A 19706-nucleotide genomic window follows, 5' to 3' on the forward strand; every position below is an offset into this window, starting at 1 on the left:
TGGCTGAATACAGTCGGATAATGCATTGCGGTGTCAGGGTGACATCGTGGGTGTTAGGTATCGCTGTAACTGAAGCAGCCCTCACAGCTTGGGATATACATTCCAGAAATAACTATACTTATTTCAGTACGCATATTGATTGATTGATTTTATTGATTTTATTGATTTGATTGACTGATTGATTGATTGATTGATTGATTGATTGATTGATTGATTGATTGATTGATTGATTGATTGATTGATTGATTGATTGATTGATTGATTGATTGATTGATTGTCCGAAGTAATTTATATTATTCCCAAATTGTGTTTCATAAAGTGAGATTCTGTGACATTATGCTAACCTGGCGTGTTACGGTAATGTGAACTGATGATCCAAAATAAAGCCACCGTGTGGTGCATGTAAGGGACGCAACTCTGCTTAGTAAAGCGCGACGCCTCAAATTACGAGTTTGAAGCTGCCCATAAATATCAACTGTGACTCTCAAAATAGTTCTTGTTCCGTGCATAGTTCTTTTCAGTTCTCTTCAGTCAGGATCCACAGGGTGATAACGTTTGGCGTTTTCAACAGATTATAGAGTGGAACACATTGTGCTACGAAGAAAAGTAATTAATGCAAAACACAAACTGAAGACATTCTTTATAGGAATAAATATACGCATCAATAATAGCAGCTTACAATCTGCTTCCGTAATCATTATACAAAGACGCGTTGAATACGCTATTGAAGACACCGACTATAGTATGCGAGACGATGAACATTTTCCACAGGTAAAGAAATGTATTTTCATTCACTGAAGCTGACTTAACCATTCATTAAGATTGTTATATCAAGTGGGTTGTAATCACGAGAAACTATGTGTTGTGAAGACACAATGCTACGAGGTATTAAGATTTGTCAAAAACCAAAATAACACTCAAACTGTATCTTTCCAATATATTGATGCTTACTGGTAAAAGCCTGTATTGCAGAGTTCTGAGGTAACAAATAGACCAGCACGTCACGCTAAAGAGGGATAGATCCGACTTGCTCTCAATCACAATAACAGCATCTCTGCTTGGCTGTCCGTTTTCAGATATCTCAGACGACAGAGCGCCACAAAATGAACAACCAAACGAAAATTCCTCTCCCGCTTTTAGTCTTTCAAATATCGTGGGAAGACAAATGTATTTCGACAGTCTTACATTTGCCAAAACACATAGATCATATCTATTAGTGGCCATGCAGAGGCTTCTTACCAAAGGCAAATAATCAACCAGATGAATGTCCATTTCTGATGGCGTTCATCTAGTAAATTCAAAGTACTAATATCAAAGCTGTTTAAACCCTTAATATATTTGGAGAGCCTGATCACAATATAAAGTACCTTTTTTCTTTGACGTCCCGGTTTGAAAAAATGCCATGACGCCGTATATGGATATGTATCACACAGTTGCATGGCCTAGCCAACAGTTGACGGTATATCTGCCTCTGGTATTCTGTACAATCTGCTCATGTACGTGTGTATCCTTTACCGCACCGTTGTTGTGACTCTTTGAGCTCCTGGCATGCTATCATTTATGGTGCTGCCTTGGTTCTGAAGTTTGCACCAGCTGGCAACACTAGCCGATCCATCACTGTAAGACGGGAGGTGTATATAGTAGCCATTGGTGCCCCTTCGCCAGTCGTAGCTGAAGTCACTGGGAAGATCGCATCTCCCATGGGTGATATCGGCGTTTCCACCATTGGTTCTGGTAGGCAAGATATATTTTCTGAGCCTGGACAGGGCGTACAGCGTTTACCTGGCTCCAGAATTCGCTACTGAGTCTCTATGGCGCGAAATTCACCTTTTCCACACAATCCTTCTGTACACCCAAGACAACCTTTCTGGCACACACATACCTGTCTGAAAACTGAAAGAGTAGGTGATGTAATTTTACTACGATGATGGACCTTATTAACGTTACAGATGTAAATCATGGAATCTAGTCACTGGTGGACATAGTTACTACAGTTACTACTCTCTCTCTCTCTCTCTCTCTCTCTCTCTCTCTCTCTCTACATACATACATACATACATACATACATACATACATACATACATACATACATACATACATACATACATACATACATACATACATGGGATCGTGGATATATAGTAGCCATTAAAGTGCCAGCTTGTTTCCATTCAGAATCAGTCAAACATATCACACAACCATGCGAATAACCTTGTTCCCTGAGATGGTTGGTTAGCAAGGTGAATAAATAATATCACCTTAGTGGGCGTAGCATAGCCATCGACAGTCTGGGTGTAGCGAAATGTCAATTTGTAGTTGCCAGGTCGTCCTTGTATAGCCACCAGCTGACGATTTAGGTGAATCGAATGTCTTAAACATGAAATATGACCCCAAAGTAGGAGTCCATATTCTTCGAAAGATTACAGTCTTACTATTCCATCGTTTCCATCTCTAAACGCCACTGTTCGCAATGTTAAACACATAATGGTATTCCTTACTCTTGCTTTATCTTTCCTTCAGCTTTCCGTTACACAACAATATTACTTTACCTTGCACTTGACAAACTTACTTTATCTTACATTTGACAACATAGTCCTACTCTACAACGTTAACTTACACTTGAAATACTACTTTACCTTACACTTGGCGGCATTACCTTACACTTGAAATACTACTTTACCTTACACTTGGCGGCATTACCTTACACTTGAAATACTACTTTACCTTACACTTGGCGGCATTACCTTACACTTGAAATACTACTTTACCTTACACTTGGCGGCATTACCTTACACTTGAAATACTACTTTACCTTACACTTGGCGACATTACCTTACACTTGAAATACTACTTTACCTTACTCTTGAAATACTACTTTACCTTACACTTGAAATACTACTTTACCTTACACTTGGCGGCATTACCTTACACTTGAAATACTACTTTACCTTACTCTTGAAATACTACTTTACCTTACACTTGAAATACTACTTTACCTTACACTTGGCGGCATTACCTTACACTTGAAATACTACTTTACCTTACTCTTGAAATACTACTTTACCTTACACTTGGCGGCATTACCTCACACTTGAAATACTACTTTACCTTACACTTGGCGGCATTACCTTACACTTGAAATACTACTTTACCTTACACTTGGCGGCATTACCTTACACTTGAAATACTACTTCACCTTACACTTGGCGGCACTACCTTACACTTGAAATACTACTTTACCTTACACTTGGCGGCATTAACTTACTCTTGAAATACGAAATACTACTTCACCTTACACTTGGCGGCATTACCTTACTCTTGAAATACTACTTTACCTTACACTTGGCGGCACTACCTTACACTTGGCGGCATTACCTTACACTTGGCGGCATTAACTTACTCTTGAAATACTACTTTACCTTACACTTGGCGGCATTACCTTACACTTGAAATACTACTTTACCTTACACTTGGCGGCATTACCTTACTCTTGAAATACTACTTTACCTTACACTTGGCGGATTTACCTTACACTTGGCGGCATTAACTTACACTTGAAATACTACTTTACCTTACACTTGGCGGCATTACCTTACTCTTGACAATACTACTATACGCTTAAAAACAATAACCTTCGCTTTATTGAAGACATTTTATGCATTGCGACTTCTTTATAACACTTAACAATATTAATTTAGCTTGCACTTGACAATATTTACCTTTACTTGACAACACTAGTTTACCTTAGACTGGACAGTAAGTATCTGGTGAGGAGTCTTTTAGGCACCTGATCTATGCCATTATCGATAGTCTTCAGGTCAGCGAAGGAACCTACACCACCGTATTCCAGGAAAATCAGACCTATCAATGCACCAAACCTTCCTGTAGCGTGTTCCCAGACAAGAGCATCATGTAAATGGTTGTAGGCCTCTCTGCTAGCATAACGGGCTAGGAATTCATCGATTCTGCAACAGACATACACCTGATAAGTATCTACAGTCTGTAACAGATATACACTTCATATATAGATACACCACAACCATGATACATCAGCAAGATAATTTCATGTAGACAAGTATCTACATTCCGAGGCTGGCGTCTCACAAACTGACAAATGAATCGTAATAGATAGCTGTTTAACACGAGGCTTGTATTCACGTTCGGTATGACATACGTGATTGTGTATAGCGGCATGCCATCAGTCGTGTATATCTTGTATATCTCGGACTCTGAAGGGTAAGTATCAGTGCTCATGTTGGTGTACATTGTGTACAGACGCCTGGAAAGAATATGTCAGTTGATGTGTGTATCTGTCTGTGATGACTGACCCGCAGTTGTCATAATGGTGCCTCAAATGGTCACATGACAACATCACGTGTCTCAGAAGACCAGTAGGCAGTGTTGCACAGGTGACATCATGTCTCAGTTTGTTGTGGAACTGATACCCACCTTGAAGTGAGTAGCAATATACAGCTTGGATCCAAACTGATGCTGGTCCTGGAACATCATGTGTCTCAGAAGACCAGTAGGCAGTGTTGCACAGGTGACATCATGTCTCAGTTTGTTGTGGAACTGATACCCACCTTGAAGTGAGTAGCAATATATAGCTTGGATCCAAACTGATGCTGGTCCTGGAACATCATGTGTCTCAGAAGACCAGTAGGCAGTGTTGCACAGGTGACATCATGTCTCAGTTTGTTGTGGAACTGATACCCACCTTGAAGTGAGTAGCAATATACAGCTTGGATCCAAACTGATGCTGGTCCTGGAACATCATGTGTCTCAGAAGACCAGTAGGCAGTGTTGCACAGGTGACATCATGTCTCAGTTTGTTGTGGAACTGATACCCACCTTGAAGTGAGTAGCAATATATAGCTTGGATCCAAACTGATGCTGGTCCTGGAACATCATGTGGCATTCTGAATGAATTGCGCAAAGTCTAGATAATTGCTTGTTCGCTCTGTCTATTCAGAGCTGTATCTGGTAGCGATTCTGTGTATAATTAGTCTCTTCCAGTCGATTTGCTTGGTAGAATGTCGATAGTCAAGAACTCACATAAGCACTGGTGTATGACCACTAGCACTCTAGCACTCCCACAAACACTAGTATTGGCATAAAAGCTTGTACTAGCATAGACACTTGCTTCACGTACCTTTGATGTGTATGTGTGTGTGTGTGTGTGTGTGTGTGTGTGTGTGTGTGTGTATTAAGCACTAGCACTTACATGATTACTAACACTGGCATAAACGCTTGTGCCAACATAACACTAAGTCTTGCTTCACGTAAACTTATATATTAAGCACTAGCACTTATAGAAACACCAGTATTGGCATGAACCCTAAGCTTGTTTTCACATATAAACTCTTGAACAAGACTATTTACATAGACACAGCCAAAGCTTCATTTCCAGGTCGTCAGTGCCCACCAGCACCTGCAAGTGTGAGGAAACACGTTAGTTTGGTAACTTTTATCGTCCATAGTAGTATTGTATTTCGGTCGACGTCAGCGCACCACATAGCAAGGAGGCAGACCGTGGAGATATTCTGACTGAAATGATTCCCATACAGTGTCAAACTTCACATTACAGTGGTCAAGATATATTAATTGGGGTCAGTGATACTTCAGTGATACTATTGTAATAACCTACCTCGGATGTGAAGGACGGTACCATGTACACACACACTTCTAAAAACTATATTGTTCTCACTTTCCAAACACAAAAACACAATTCTGTCTTCAAGATATACGTTGGACGTGATTGTAGTTAAGGTTCTGCATTTATATCTCGCATTCGACATCGACGTGAGCATGCGCTTCAATTACACACCACCTAAATTAAAAGGGAAATGAGAGCTTTTTTGTCCAAACTGTCAATCATACACTAGTATACGGGGATGCACATGTACAGCATGTCCTTCACATAATATCTCAGAAGTTGTAGATCGCTTGTTGGCTGTGATGTCCACATTATTAGAAGTGCTGTTTTCTTGACGGCAAGTTCTTAGCATGCATGATGTAAGGATGTACTGTGGAAACCTCGGTGCCATCGTGAACATGAACCGACTTGTGGAAACATGTTGCCACCAGCGAAATAAAGAAGCGAGGAGGATCAATTATTGAGACCTAATTTAAAGCAATACCAAGACCCATGCCGGAATGAGAGTCCGACCCTACGCCAGCAAAACCAGAAGGAGTCTGCGGACTGCCGGTCCGAGGGCACGTTGTCTGATATCAGACGTACATTCTCGATAACGTTGCTCGACTGTATTTGTCAGTCCAATTAGCGGAGAAGGGTACATTTGTAATTTTCTTACGTTATTACCGTATCGGGTAAAGTAGTCACTGTCCATTTTGTTTTGCACTTTCCGATGAAACCATATCTTTAAGTGTTAGAAGTTATTTTCTTCATAACGAAAACAGTATGTCATTTATTGTTGTTGCTGTTGGTGTTGCTGTTGTACATGGCCACACGCATTTATATTCAAGTTTCAGGAAGGGCTGTTTATGAATAATCAATTCAGGTCGGACCAGATCCTGCTGTCTTTGGAAGCAGCGATCAAACATGTTGGACTGCCAGAGCATGCAGTCAGCCAAATAATCGAAGATGACCATCAAATCCACAACGTCGTCTTTATGCCTACATTGTTTTTTTTGTTTTTTTTGTTTTGTTTGTTTGTTTGAGGTTTTTGTTTGTTTTGGGTTTTTGTTTGTTTGTTTTCGTTGTTTTTGTTAAACATCGCACTCAGATATATTCCAGGTATGTGGCGGAGGTCTGTAAGTAATCGAGTCTGGACCAATCCAATTACCAATTTAAATGTACATCGACGTACACATTAGGGTAACGATGACATGCGCCGACCAAGTCAGCTCGAGCCTGATCACATGATGCTGTTATATTAGTCATCTCTTACGACAAACGCTGAGTTGCTGAAGACCAATTCTGACCCGTATCTCCAGGGTCCCACCTAGGTTGCTGAAGACCAATTCTGACCTGTACCTTCAGGGTCCCATCTAGGTTGCTGAAGACCAATTCTGACCAGTATCTTCAGGGTCCCTCCTAGGTTGCTGAAGACCAATTCTGACCTGTACCTTCAAGGTCCCTCCTAGGTTGCTGAAGACCAATTCTGACCTGTATCTTCAGGGTTCCACCTAGGTTGCTGAGGACCAATTCTGACCTGTATCTTCAGGGTCCTTTCTAGGTAGCTGAAGACCAATTCTGACCTGTACCTTCAGGGTCCCTCCTAGGTTGCTGAAGACCAATTCTGACCCGTATCTTCAGGGTCCCTACTAGGTTGCTGAAGACCAATTCTGACCCGTCTCTTCAGGGTCCCTACTAGGTTGCTGAAGACCAATCCAGACCCGTCTCTTCAGGGTCCCACCTAGGTTGCTGAAGACCAATTCTGACCCGTCTCTTCAGGGTCCCACCTAGGTTGCTGAAGACCCGTTCTGACCCGTATCTTCAGGGTCCCACCTAGGTTGCTGAAGACCTGTCTTCACCGGGAATCCTAAGGAATCGATGACTAGAGTGATTGTGATCACGATGGACGAGCTGGCTAAAGCGCCAAGCTAGTGATCCAGCAAGGTTGAGGTGTCGAAACTGAGCCCACCTGTGACCGGGTGTAAAAACCTTGGAGTCATGCAGACTCTTTCCATGTTGTCACAACCCCTACAGTGCGCAACCCTGTGCACTTAAATCCGTTAGTACAGGACTAGTTGTGGCCACACGAATACGTGCAAACACCTAGTTGCGGGTACACATACGTGCAGTAAGTTGGACGAAGTACTGTGACTATGCGTCCCAGTCCACTCAGCTGTGGGAACCTCGTTAAGATGAGGGAGTCACAATACACTTGGTGCCCCTAGTGGAGGCAAGAGTTTTATACTCCTCAGGGAGTTGAGATTGACTTCCAGTGATCAAGGGAAACAAATACCAGCGCCTTGAGCAAGCACTAACTGCATGGATATGTGTGCTATATAAATATCCTGTAATAATAATCTAAATTTATATAATGTATAGTCAGTTCTAGTAAAATGTATATATAAGTAAACGTTTCCGAGAAAGTTGAAATAAATACGCTCCATAATGCCTAGATGGAAAATAAATGTTATGACCAAAGCTAGTGACAATGACAACAAATATTTTCTCAAAAAAAAAGCTAGCCCATTCCCGCCATCATACGAAATCCCCATACCTCCATGGATAACCACAATGTGAATCACTATCAAACAGTACTTTGATCAGCGCATCCTGTTCTAGTGGTGGCAACGCCTAACATACACATGCAAAGAATATTGGTCACCTGAAAAAATGCGGAAACATATGGTTACGTTAAAAAAATGGGATTCACATCGGGCATGTTTTGGTTTCATGGTACAATACAAATATTTGAAATATGCAATTACCGAATTTCCGGATTATCGAGTCAAATTGTATAGGCGTTGATTGGTAACAAGCTGAAATCGTCAGGGAGGCGAGATATCCGGATTATCGGCGTGCGGACTGACGAGGCTTCACTGTATATATGGTTAGAAAGTACAAATACTTGAAGTCGACATGTGTAGACTCGCTCACTTACCTATCTGCAGAATGTGAGACTAATGTTCTATGCAGATCTTTCTTCCCACCGTGTCACAGGAGTCAGTATCAAATACACATTTACATTCTGCTTAATGACTCACCCTGATATCAACTGCACGTTAAAATAATACACATTTGCTGCATCTGTACACTGCTAAAGGGTAAAGTCTCACTTCTGTAAATAGGTATAATAGATACTGGAGAAAACATGTCTACGATTTGAGATGTCTGCATTAGCTTTAGCTTTCTCATTGGTGCTTCAAGATCAAATATTTAGATGAGCTCCGAAAAGTTCACCGTCTCAGGTGACATAAAACCTGTCCTTTGCAGCTCACTTCGGCTTCCATTTCGTTCCCGGAACAGATCTCTGAATCTGAACTGTACTACATATCACTATACACCAAATGTATTTCAAGATATACCTCTTTGACTTGAGCATGCGTTGTACCGGAGTATTGTGCACGGTCCACACTTATTACTGTTAATGTATATTGATAGTTGGTATTCGTATTATCATCATTGCTTCTACCAGGTACATCGTGGGGTTTGTGGTTCGTTCTCGTCTTGTATGTAGTCATGCGTTGTACCGGAGTATTGTGCACGGTCCACACTTATTACTGTTAATGTATATTGATAGTTGGTATTCGTATTATCATCATTGCTTCTACCAGGTACATCGTGGGGTTTGTGGTTCGTTCTCGTCTTGTATGTAGTCATGCGTTGTACCGGAGTATTGTGCACGGTCCACACTTATTACTGTTAATGTATATTGATAGTTGGTATTCGTATTATCATCATTGCTTCTACCAGGTACATCGTGGGGTTTGTGGTTCGTTCTCGTCTTGTATGTAGTCATGCGTTGTACCGGAGTATTGTGCACGGTCCACACTTATTACTGTTAATGTATATTGATAGTTGGTATTCGTATTATCATCATTGCTTCTACCAGGTACATCGTGGGGTTTGTGGTTCGTTCTCGTCTTGTATGTAGTCATGCGTTGTACCGGAGTATTGTGCACGGTCCACACTTACTACTGTTAATGTATATTGATAGTTGGTATTCGTATTATCATCATTGCTTCTACCAGGTAACATCGTGGGGTTTGTGGTTCGTTCTCGTCTTGTATGTATTCATGCGTTTCTAACATTGAGTGGCAGACGCTTAAGGATATGAATCTGTTTCCTTGTTGGATGACAAACAGACATTTTATACTTCTGTGAAAAACTCATACGTGGGATTTGACGCTCGGTATTCTGCACTTGTCTAAAGTATACCCTGTAAATAACAAATAGAGCAGTCCCAAAATACACTTTCTACCGCACAGCGACAGCAATCATAAAACACCATTATGAAGGTACAAATATAACAATCATTTAAAACATCCTTCAAAGTATTAATATAGCATTGTCTGCTATACGGAGACATTTGAACACGTGTGTATTATCTGCATATGCACATGCAAATTTTAGTACCCTAAACTCCTGCTCTTGACAGGTGCAAATGTTTCACTATCGGTGAGTAAATGTTTACCTTTTGCTACCCTAAGCAAATATGCTCGTATAAACGCATAGCAAGTTTATTCATGGTGAGTAATTTTCCCGCTGGATTTCATAATGGCTACTTTTGGTAGTTTCCTGCCCAAACTTTGCACGCCTTACTGGTCAGATATGTATAAGCTGATGTCTAACTTCCATTAAGGGCACACGACAATGTCAAACCGGAAAGCAACCCGGTTTGCCAAGAGACGCGGTTCCGCTTGGAATGACGACGAAATAAAATACCTATTAGCAGTATGGGAAGATAACGGTAAAGAGGAATAAGGGGATAACCCCCATAGCAACAATGTTTCGGTTCACAATGTTGTCGCGACGTAAATGACTGAAATGAAATGAAAGTGCTGATTGGGCAGGACATCTGACCAATGTAAAGGGAGATTGCATACCTTAAAGAGCTCGTAGAGACTGTGTAAATCAAACTTGAAGAAAAGTGGAAAGGGAAGGAAACTTTGTAAGTTTTTTGAACCACTGCGCGTCATTCTTGGTGCCAGACCAGTCTCGTCGCTTCTGAAGGTTATGGACACACAGGCCGAGAAGGATGAAGGAGGGGATCCTGTGAGGCTGATGATACAGCACAGGCAAACATACAGGATGCTGGTGACAGTTATGCTGGCATTATATCTCATGCTGATAATGAAACTAAAAGGAAGGAAATGCATCAGACACGGGAAGCAGAAAGAATAAAAGAAAGGAATCTACTAATGGAGAAAATGAACAGGTGAAGGGCGAGAAGAAAAGACCTCGGAAGACAAGGATGGAAGTAGCACTGAAATCTGTGATGGATGGATTCAGTGCAGCAACCGTGAGAACTGATGATCATTCAACATGATGAATATATTTATGAGATCTGTGCGGGGGACATCACTTTCGCGACCTATGGCGTCAGACATAATCAGAATCTTTAACAGTACTGACACCCTGCACCTTCAGGTATCAGTTCTGAGATGCAACGAAGCCATCATCAGCACAAATATTGGACAACACATATTACACTTTTAACTAATACAACTAATAACAAACAGTGGACGACAGGACACGGCATGAGATGATGTTAAACGGTAGGCTAAACCTGCTTCATTTATGGTAAAAAAGACACGTTTAAAAAAAGCAACTGTATGACAAAAATTACTAAGTTCAATTCATTAAGACAACACTTTCACTTGTCAGTTCCTGATTGAAACACAAATTTAATCTTTGAAATCTTCAGGTTAACAGCTGTGTTCCAAATTTAACAAAGTTACAAATCAATATTTACTGCAAAGAAGAATAACACACACGCACATACGTATATTTTTCTTTACAGACAGAAATGTATATGGAATGTGTATGGATACAATTGGTGCATTCACTGACTGTGAAGGCTGCTGGTAAGGAAAAGGGTTTATTTCAAATAATACACGTAAGGGTTCTCAAGATCATTCGAATAGATATTGAAATATATGAGACGCTTCATTTCCACACGAAACAAAGATGGGCAGAAATTAAGCATAAATCAACAAGGATATTGTCTACTGTGCACTGTGTGTTGCGTAACACAGGCTAACTCACAGGATAGTTTGAACAAGGAGGTTACACATTGACAGTGATGGACAACCGCACATAAATATCAACAGGCAATTTGTTGCCTTTTTTTCTTTGTAACACAATGGACCTTGTATCAACGAAAATATGAACGGCATCCACAGAGAGTAATCAGTCTCACTGTGAATAATCAATTATCATGGGCAGCAAAATTGTACTAGTTGAGCTCTGAAAATCGGAGATAAAACTAGGTATAAGGGTTTACACTCTCGTACATGTTCTGCAAAATGTTGGTTTTTTTGTATCATGTGTTGTTTTGAGATATTTTCGTATACACGAACAATTGTAAATTCAATTAAGAATTCCCAGACACACTTGACATACGTCTCGGACACTTCTCGGGTGAATGAATCCAGTGACTGGCGGTATGAGCATCGCCCTTTACGACAAGCATGGGTTGCTCAAGAGGAATTCTAACCCACGTCTTCACTGGTTGCAGCTTCCAAATAATTGGATTTTCATCACCAAAAAGAAAACAATTGCAAATGCCCACATGCATGCACATGTTCTCTTCAGTGACCAGCTGTTACTGAAGATCAGTTCTAACCCGGATGTTCACCGGTCACATTCACCTGACCCTGAAACCGTTAACAACTAGAGACCTTGAACATGAATTTTCTGGGCATCATCTTTTCTTCTTTGAATACGTTTCTTGGTATGGCCCCGTCATCCGTTCGGATGACTGTTCCGTTTTATGTGGTAGTTGATGCATAATAAGCCCTGAAACGTTGTTTTCAAAGAATAAAAGTGACGAAGCCCAGAAAAATATTTATCTTCTTCAAATTCTAAAATGCCGATCAATCATCCAAGAATAGACCAGTAAAGTCAATTACAAGTGAACGTAACAACTGTATTTCTTCAATACATGTTCATTGCAGAGACTACATGTCAGTCTAGGAACAGGGATGTCGGGTTTGCCTGTCGATCCGAGCGTTTCAGGGAAGAAAGTGTTTTACAGACAATCCTATGATTACGAACAAACATGACATTTTCCGTCAACTCAGGTGACATGCATCGTGTCACGTGGTAGTGTATATATCTGGCATCTGCCACCGTGCACGGAAGCAGTTACAGTGTAACCAGGATGTCCTCATAAAGACAGGTAAGAAAAGTGAGCCGGTGATCGTCACTGTATAATCTTTCTGGCTTAGATGCATTAGAAGATACCTGGTGAAGCGCTGATTCGTGTGCAAAGGTCTTTGCTTCAGTCCAGGGTGATGTCCACTGAGCGTTTTGATATTAATAATATTAACAGATGAGCAAGGCAATGTAAGCCGAGTTTGTGCTTGTACGTAGTTAATTATGTGCTTATGTTTATTGAACCATTATTCTGTCCTGCAACAGTTTGTTAAGGGCTGAGGCTGTGTAATGTTGTTTAAACTATACATGTTGATTCAATGAAGACATGGGAAAGAAATGTATTTGCAACCCCATGATCTCTTATCTCTTTTATATTTGCTCCGACAAAACACATTAGTAGGGTCCGGTACACATCTTGAAACATGCGAACAATGTCCTGTCATTATTTCAAGAGGTTTTAAAATAACTTTAGTCAAATTTATATAAACATCTAGGAGTTCTGTACAGACAATGCGACGGTTCAGTTCGTTGTCTATATTTCTCAATACATTTTCAGTTGAAAATCAAAGATGAAATAAACTCATCTGAGAGATATTAAGTCTCCACTTTAATCATCTCTTCATATTGTGGAAGTGCAAATAGTACTGTAATTATCATGTTCAGCGTAAGTTGCAGGAATAGAGGAATACAATTCAGTTGATAATAAGCTGTGTCATAACAAGCTACGTGTATTATCAACATTGTACTGCACGGTGGATACACGGTGGCTTTAGGGGTATTCGGAAGGCCACTGTTAACTATATTGTACACTTTCAATGGACGTATTACAGTGGGTGTGGGTTATAGTAATATACTGACATTCTAATATGTCCATTTAAAGTATGTAAAACCATTTTAATTCTTTTAAGACATAAAATCCGAATAGTGTAGACGAATGTACGGAATTATTGAACGGAAATATATCATAGCAAAACTTTGTCACAACAGTTCTTCTTCTCCTCCTTCTTCAAAGCAGCAATGATACTGAAGCTGATTCGTAGCCCCTTATACACAAGCAAGTCAAGCCAGAAATGCTTCTGGCAATGATAATACAATGGCTTGCGTGTGGGCCGGCGGGCGTATGGGTGTTGCTGCAATTTGGTGATGAGCTAATATTATCTCATTAACATCAGATTTAAATTTTGCCTAATGTCAAACCAACATCCGGGTACATTATGGGTCATGTCAAAGTGACCTTCCATCCAACCAGTGGGACCGTGGCTTACCTCACGAGGAACGTGACAGTCGTAACGTGTTTTCTGATCATGCAACCTCGGATTGTTAAACACGAGGCAGTCAAAAAGAACCGTTACCTTAAAAAGGAACTGACTGAGGATAAGCAAACGCAAAACATTTTTTCTTTTTAATTAACTTTACATTTTCATTCCCACGGGGTGAAAGTAACTATTCACGATACTAACAAGTGTATGCAACTGATTTCTTCACAGTTATAAAATCGTTAATGTCTGTTGTCAGTTCTTGGTGATACAGCAATAAATCTCTCGCAACCAAATAGTGGTGGATGTTAAGGTGAGAGTGAACTTCACATACATAGACATGCATGTTATAAGGATTAAACAACACATTCATAGAAGTTATGTACGCACGTGCACCAGCGGAGTTAATTTTTAATATTATTTTGCTATCTTTTTAGTGAGAGGACGCACATACAGCATGACCTTTTTGTTGTTTATTTGTGAGTATTTTCAGCTTGTTCCCACCAACAGACATGCTAGCTGTAAATAACAGTTTGCTTCTTGTTTTATATTTATGTTACTACTAATGTTTTATGAGAACTCATTTTTAGTTACGTGTTTAAAGGTTTACAGATTAATCGCTTCTCGCATATATCACAAGCAATGGCATATTAAACACACTAAAAATGTCACACCTTTTCATGTACACGACTCTCCACTGCCAACTTAACCACTCATTCTGCGTGATATACACATATCTGTTTCCAGTGCTCCTGCCTCTCGTCACCTGTACATGGCCTGGGTTATGGCCCGAATGTGAGTTATTTCCTTAACTGACATGTTTTTAATCATCCAAAACGAATCTGTTTCTAAAATCCTGTTAAATTACCTCAAGAGACTGGAAATATAAATACCAAAAGTGTGCCAAACTGAATTGTTCTTTATACAGATAATCTACTTCGAGTTAGTGTTTGAAGAAGAAATTAAAACGTAAGTTTAGAAAATGTACATACGTCATGATCATGACATCTGTGTGTTTGGTTATGATATTGATATGAACATAACCTTTCTGTCGAATCAACCCAGTGTATGCTGGTCTCATGTTACGAGGCATGAGTACTCGAGTGAGCAAGTGTGAGTGAGTGAGTGAGTGAGTGAGTGAGTGAGTGAGTGAGTGAGTGAGTGAGTGAGTGAGCGAGTTCTTTAAGGTCGCAGTGACAGTGTTTCAGTTATGTCACGGATGTTTACACTTGTCTTGAAAATAACAAGCACATGTAAAGTGCTGAAAAGTTCTAGAAACAAAATGGGGCGAGGCTTGGACTCCAAACCATAACCATACTTTTCTAAGGGACGTAACTCTGCACAACGGATCATGGCGACGTGGGCGACCAGGTGATTGATTCTATGTAAGAACCTTATGCATGTCTGTAGTGTACAGAGCAGTGTGTGTGAGATGGTTTAACGTCACCATAGCTCGTCACGCTTAGGTTCCACAAGGGCATAATATGTGAAGTCATTTCCTGGAGTTCCGAACCGCGATATTGCTAGAACATTCCTAAAAGTGGAGTAAAACTAATTTCACTCACCCACATGATAACTAAAGCTATGTCAGTTTAGCAGTTTAACAAATACCTAATCTGTACAGCGCTGTTGAGCCAGGCATACCACAATACAAAAGCAATACCGCTGTGTGAGTTCGAGAACAGGTATCAGCGTCACTATCAAGACTAAATCCCAAATATGTCGAAACCGTCGCTTTCTTACAGACAACCACGAAGATGACTGTCTCGATGTTGCGATCATCGGTGCTGGTATCGGTGGCACATACACGGGCTACCGGCTCCGAAACAGAGGACTGAAACTAGCCATATTTGAGTACTCCGACAGGATTGGAGGCCGCATGTTCACAGCCCAGATCCCAACTGTTCCTGGGACGACTGTAGACTTCGGAGCAATGAGGTTGAATCCCAAAAAACACACATTTCTTGTGTATACTGCAAAACAGCTTGGACTCAATATTGTTGACTTCCCTTTAAACTACGGCAACCGGAACGAGACGGTATACTATCTCCGTGGTCGTCATCTTCTGCCGGATGAACTGGGTGGGCCAAAGACACCATACAACTTGAGGCCAAGCGAGAGACTCAGCCCCAGTGACCTTTTGTGGTAATATGTTTTATGAAAACATTTGAATGAGTGAGTGAGCGAGTTTAGTTTTACGCCGCTTTGAGCAATATTCCAGCAATATCACGGCGGGAGACACCAGAGATGGGCTTCACATACTGTGTCCATGTGGGGAATCGAACCCAGTCCTCGGCACTAAGCTAAGCTCTTATCTTGCTAAATATTTTATCATTCATGAACTTCTAATATGCCAGTCAAACAGATCAGGGAGAGTGTGAACAGTTTCTGAAGAACACTTACAGCTTACTGTTTTCTTAACCCATCGAATGTTGTGATATTGACATATTTCAGGAAGTTATATACAGAGAACACCAACATGAGCGCTTTGGCGTATCCCTCTGAGTCGGAGATCTACAAAATACACACAACGGACGGCTACCCACTGTACACCATGAGGTATGTCAGTATACACTATAACCCATTTTACCAAGATATCCTTAATGTACTTATTGCCCATTGTCAAATTCAAGCCTGTTGTTCGTCCCATTGCTTTAACGTTTGCGAATCGGATCGTAGCCAAACATGATTTCAAATCAGTGCATTATTGTACATTGAGCACAGTACCTTTCTAAAACCTGTAACATGTGTGACGTATTGTATTCTTACGTGGTTACCATATGTTCTAGCCACGTAACAGTATCGTTTCTGCTGTATCCCCAGCATGGACAACTTCCTGAGTCGCTACGCAAGCAGAGAAGCCTACAGCTATTTACGGGATGCCTTGGTCTGGCATCAAGCAACTGGCAGATTTGGCGCTCAAATTGGAATCGATTTCCTGACCTTTATCACTGATTCAGGCGTCCCTGACGACCTGAAAACTGTACAGAATGGCATGGACCAAGTTCCCAAACGGCTATTGAGCGCCTTTTTACGGGCCAGTCCAAGGTAAACAGTATTTAATGTGCTACGTAAGACAAGCTCGTGACAATCCCGGAACTGGTCTTCGGCAACTCGTGTTTTCATATGTACGCCCACGCAATCAGTATAGTGTAGATGGAATGGAATAATAGTAACAAAAGCAGACTTGAAGAAATCTCCAAAAATCAAACTTAAAAGGCAGTTAATAACTGTCGTTGGTGTAAGTATGAAGCGATTGTGTTTTTGTACCTAACAAATCCACAGAACATTTATGACACACGGCGTGTATCAATTCTGTCAGTATGGTATTTTCAAGATGACATTCATTTCATTTTCTAGACATTCCGTCCACCTCAACCACCTGCTGACATCCATGAGAGGACGCCCTGGCAACTACAGACTGACCTTCCGTCCAACCAGGACCGTGGCTGGCTACACTAAACCAACATTGGTAAAGCATTGTCCTACTTAATAAACACCTGTCTGTGAGATGGAAATTCTACATAACTGGTAAAAGTTGTCCGGTCAGCTAAGTACCAAAACTAGAAGCATGTTGGATTCGAATAACTGATATGTCCTTGTCGCCATCATATCCAGGACCCCCTTCCACAGTGGGATAGCGCTACGACTCGGGGCTCAAGCCCGAGTGTTGTATTAACACAGTAAACATTCATCACATGCAGCATTTCGGGCACAATGTCACTACTCGTGGGTCTCACTGGCATGACTGGAACCCCGAAGTCACATACTAGCTTTTACCACTTTTGTGAAATGTGTGAGCATGGGTATGACGTTGACGAACCTACTCTGGGTTTCAACCTAAGATCATAGGTACCTGGCGCTCCTAAGAGACGCAGTTCTGGCCAGTAAATTGGGGAGCATGAGAATGGACCACCAGACCCCATATGATTGGCTCAGTCTATATCGATCAACGTAAACCGTGTGACATAATGCATACACACACCCTTAAGGCGAATGGCATTGCCAACATTAATGTTCTCTAATTGCAGCTACCAGACAGGCATGTGTGTGCCAGAAAGGTGGTCTTAGCTATACAGAAGGACTGTGTGGAAAAGGTGACCTTTGCACCTTATCAGAGCACAGAATTTCGTCGACGAATGAACGCTGTTATTCCCGTAGAGGCACAAAAAGTCTTCCTTGCCTATCCCTACCCTTGGACGGACTTTAACAAAGTGAATGAGAACATCACTCATGCAAGGTCCAATCTACCAAGCAAGTTTACTTACGACTGGCGAAAGGGCAGTAATGGTTACTGGATCCACCTGCCTACCTATAGTGATGGCGAGAGTTCTGTAGCCCTCTGGCGGGAACTTCAAAGCCAAGGTAACACCATAGCTGGAAGTTTGCCAGGGGCACAAAGGGTGTCCACAGAAGTAAGGAATAGGTTGCATTCCTATTTGAGCAGAATCTACAGAATTCCAGTGTCCTACATTCCTGAAACAGTAGGAGGGGCGATGCAACTGTGGGACACATATCCATTTAGAGCTGGATGGCACATTTATAAGCCAGGTTTCAGGATGGAGGAGACTCGGGATTATATGCTGAAGCCATTTTTCAACCATGAAGTCTTTCATGTGGCTGGTTCTTGGTGGCCGAACAAACTACAAGGATGGTCGGAGGCTGCATTGCGAGCAGTTGACCTGGTCATGAAACGTTATCTATGAAATCAGATAAGTCAGTAATAGATGCCCTCCAATTATACATTTTAAGGGAGGCTGTCTAAACTTGAATAAACCATTCAGTTGTGATTGTAACCGCGTTCGTCATTTCTGTTACCAAGAATGTGTTTGAATAGACAGACGGACGGACGGATGGACAGACAGACAGACAGACAGACAGACAGAGAGACAGATAATGATTATTTTTTCAATTTGGCATGCGATGAACTCTTACTAAGTTAAGTACTCTTACAATGATTCCGGTACTTGAGAGCATGTTCTTATTACGCTGAGAATTACTTCACCAATGGTTGCTCTCCACGTAGGAGAAGAACTGGCGGCAAGGTATATGTGGAATGGATGTATACGTGACCTTATCTACACTCACATACTAACAAACTTCATTGTCAGGATCATTAGCCCCTACCTGCAGGAGACAAGGGGATCAGTTTCATGTATTTATCGCCATGTTATTGCTTTCCGACAACACAGAAGAGAGTTGATCAAGTTTACATGTGCGATGCCTTTGAGATATATCTGGAAACAAACGAGTCATATGAACAAACTGTTTAGCTGTGAAATAGAGGAAGTCTGGGGCTTTTGGGGAAAGGAGCACCGCCATAACGAACCTGCAGAGATCCCTTTCATACAGATCACTGCTTGGTCTGGAACTGATTACCGATTATAAATATGCTCATAGTATACTGACGTATTTACTGAACTCTGTAGAAATCTGGGTTTTTTTCAGGAAAGCTTCAGACCATCATTGCCAAGTGCAAATTCTACCTTCTGGCATTTTCAAAATGACCAAAAGTGCATTTGGTACCAAACGTCAAATGTATTTACAGAATGTCCACTATGGTTGACTTGACACATTTTCAGTTGTTATTGATCAACAGATTTAATATTCTCTCAAGAAAGATGATTTCATCTTCTTCTTTTCAAAAATAAAAA

General features: G+C 41.1%; 1 protein-coding gene and 1 pseudogene across 1 annotated transcript; one reads left to right on the top strand and one right to left on the bottom strand.

The window, feature by feature from the left end:
- Nucleotides 1-471: 471 nt before the first annotated feature.
- LOC137284007 (aplysianin-A-like) lies at nucleotides 472-6047 on the bottom strand (annotated as a pseudogene).
- Nucleotides 6048-12752: 6705 nt separating this feature from the next.
- Nucleotides 12753-18842, top strand: LOC137285151 (aplysianin-A-like). Its single transcript, XM_067817375.1, has 8 exons — nucleotides 12753-12818; nucleotides 14490-14531; nucleotides 14800-14847; nucleotides 15798-16197; nucleotides 16507-16611; nucleotides 16876-17100; nucleotides 17413-17524; nucleotides 18084-18842. Exons 2-8 carry the CDS (start codon nucleotides 14510-14512, stop codon nucleotides 18756-18758), a joined length of 1587 nt encoding a protein of 528 aa, XP_067673476.1. The 5' UTR covers nucleotides 12753-12818; nucleotides 14490-14509; the 3' UTR covers nucleotides 18759-18842.
- The last annotated feature ends 864 nt before the right edge of the window (nucleotides 18843-19706 follow it).

Source organism: Haliotis asinina, chromosome 5, assembly GCF_037392515.1.
Source record: "Haliotis asinina isolate JCU_RB_2024 chromosome 5, JCU_Hal_asi_v2, whole genome shotgun sequence".
Lineage (NCBI taxonomy): Eukaryota > Metazoa > Mollusca > Gastropoda > Lepetellida > Haliotidae > Haliotis > Haliotis asinina.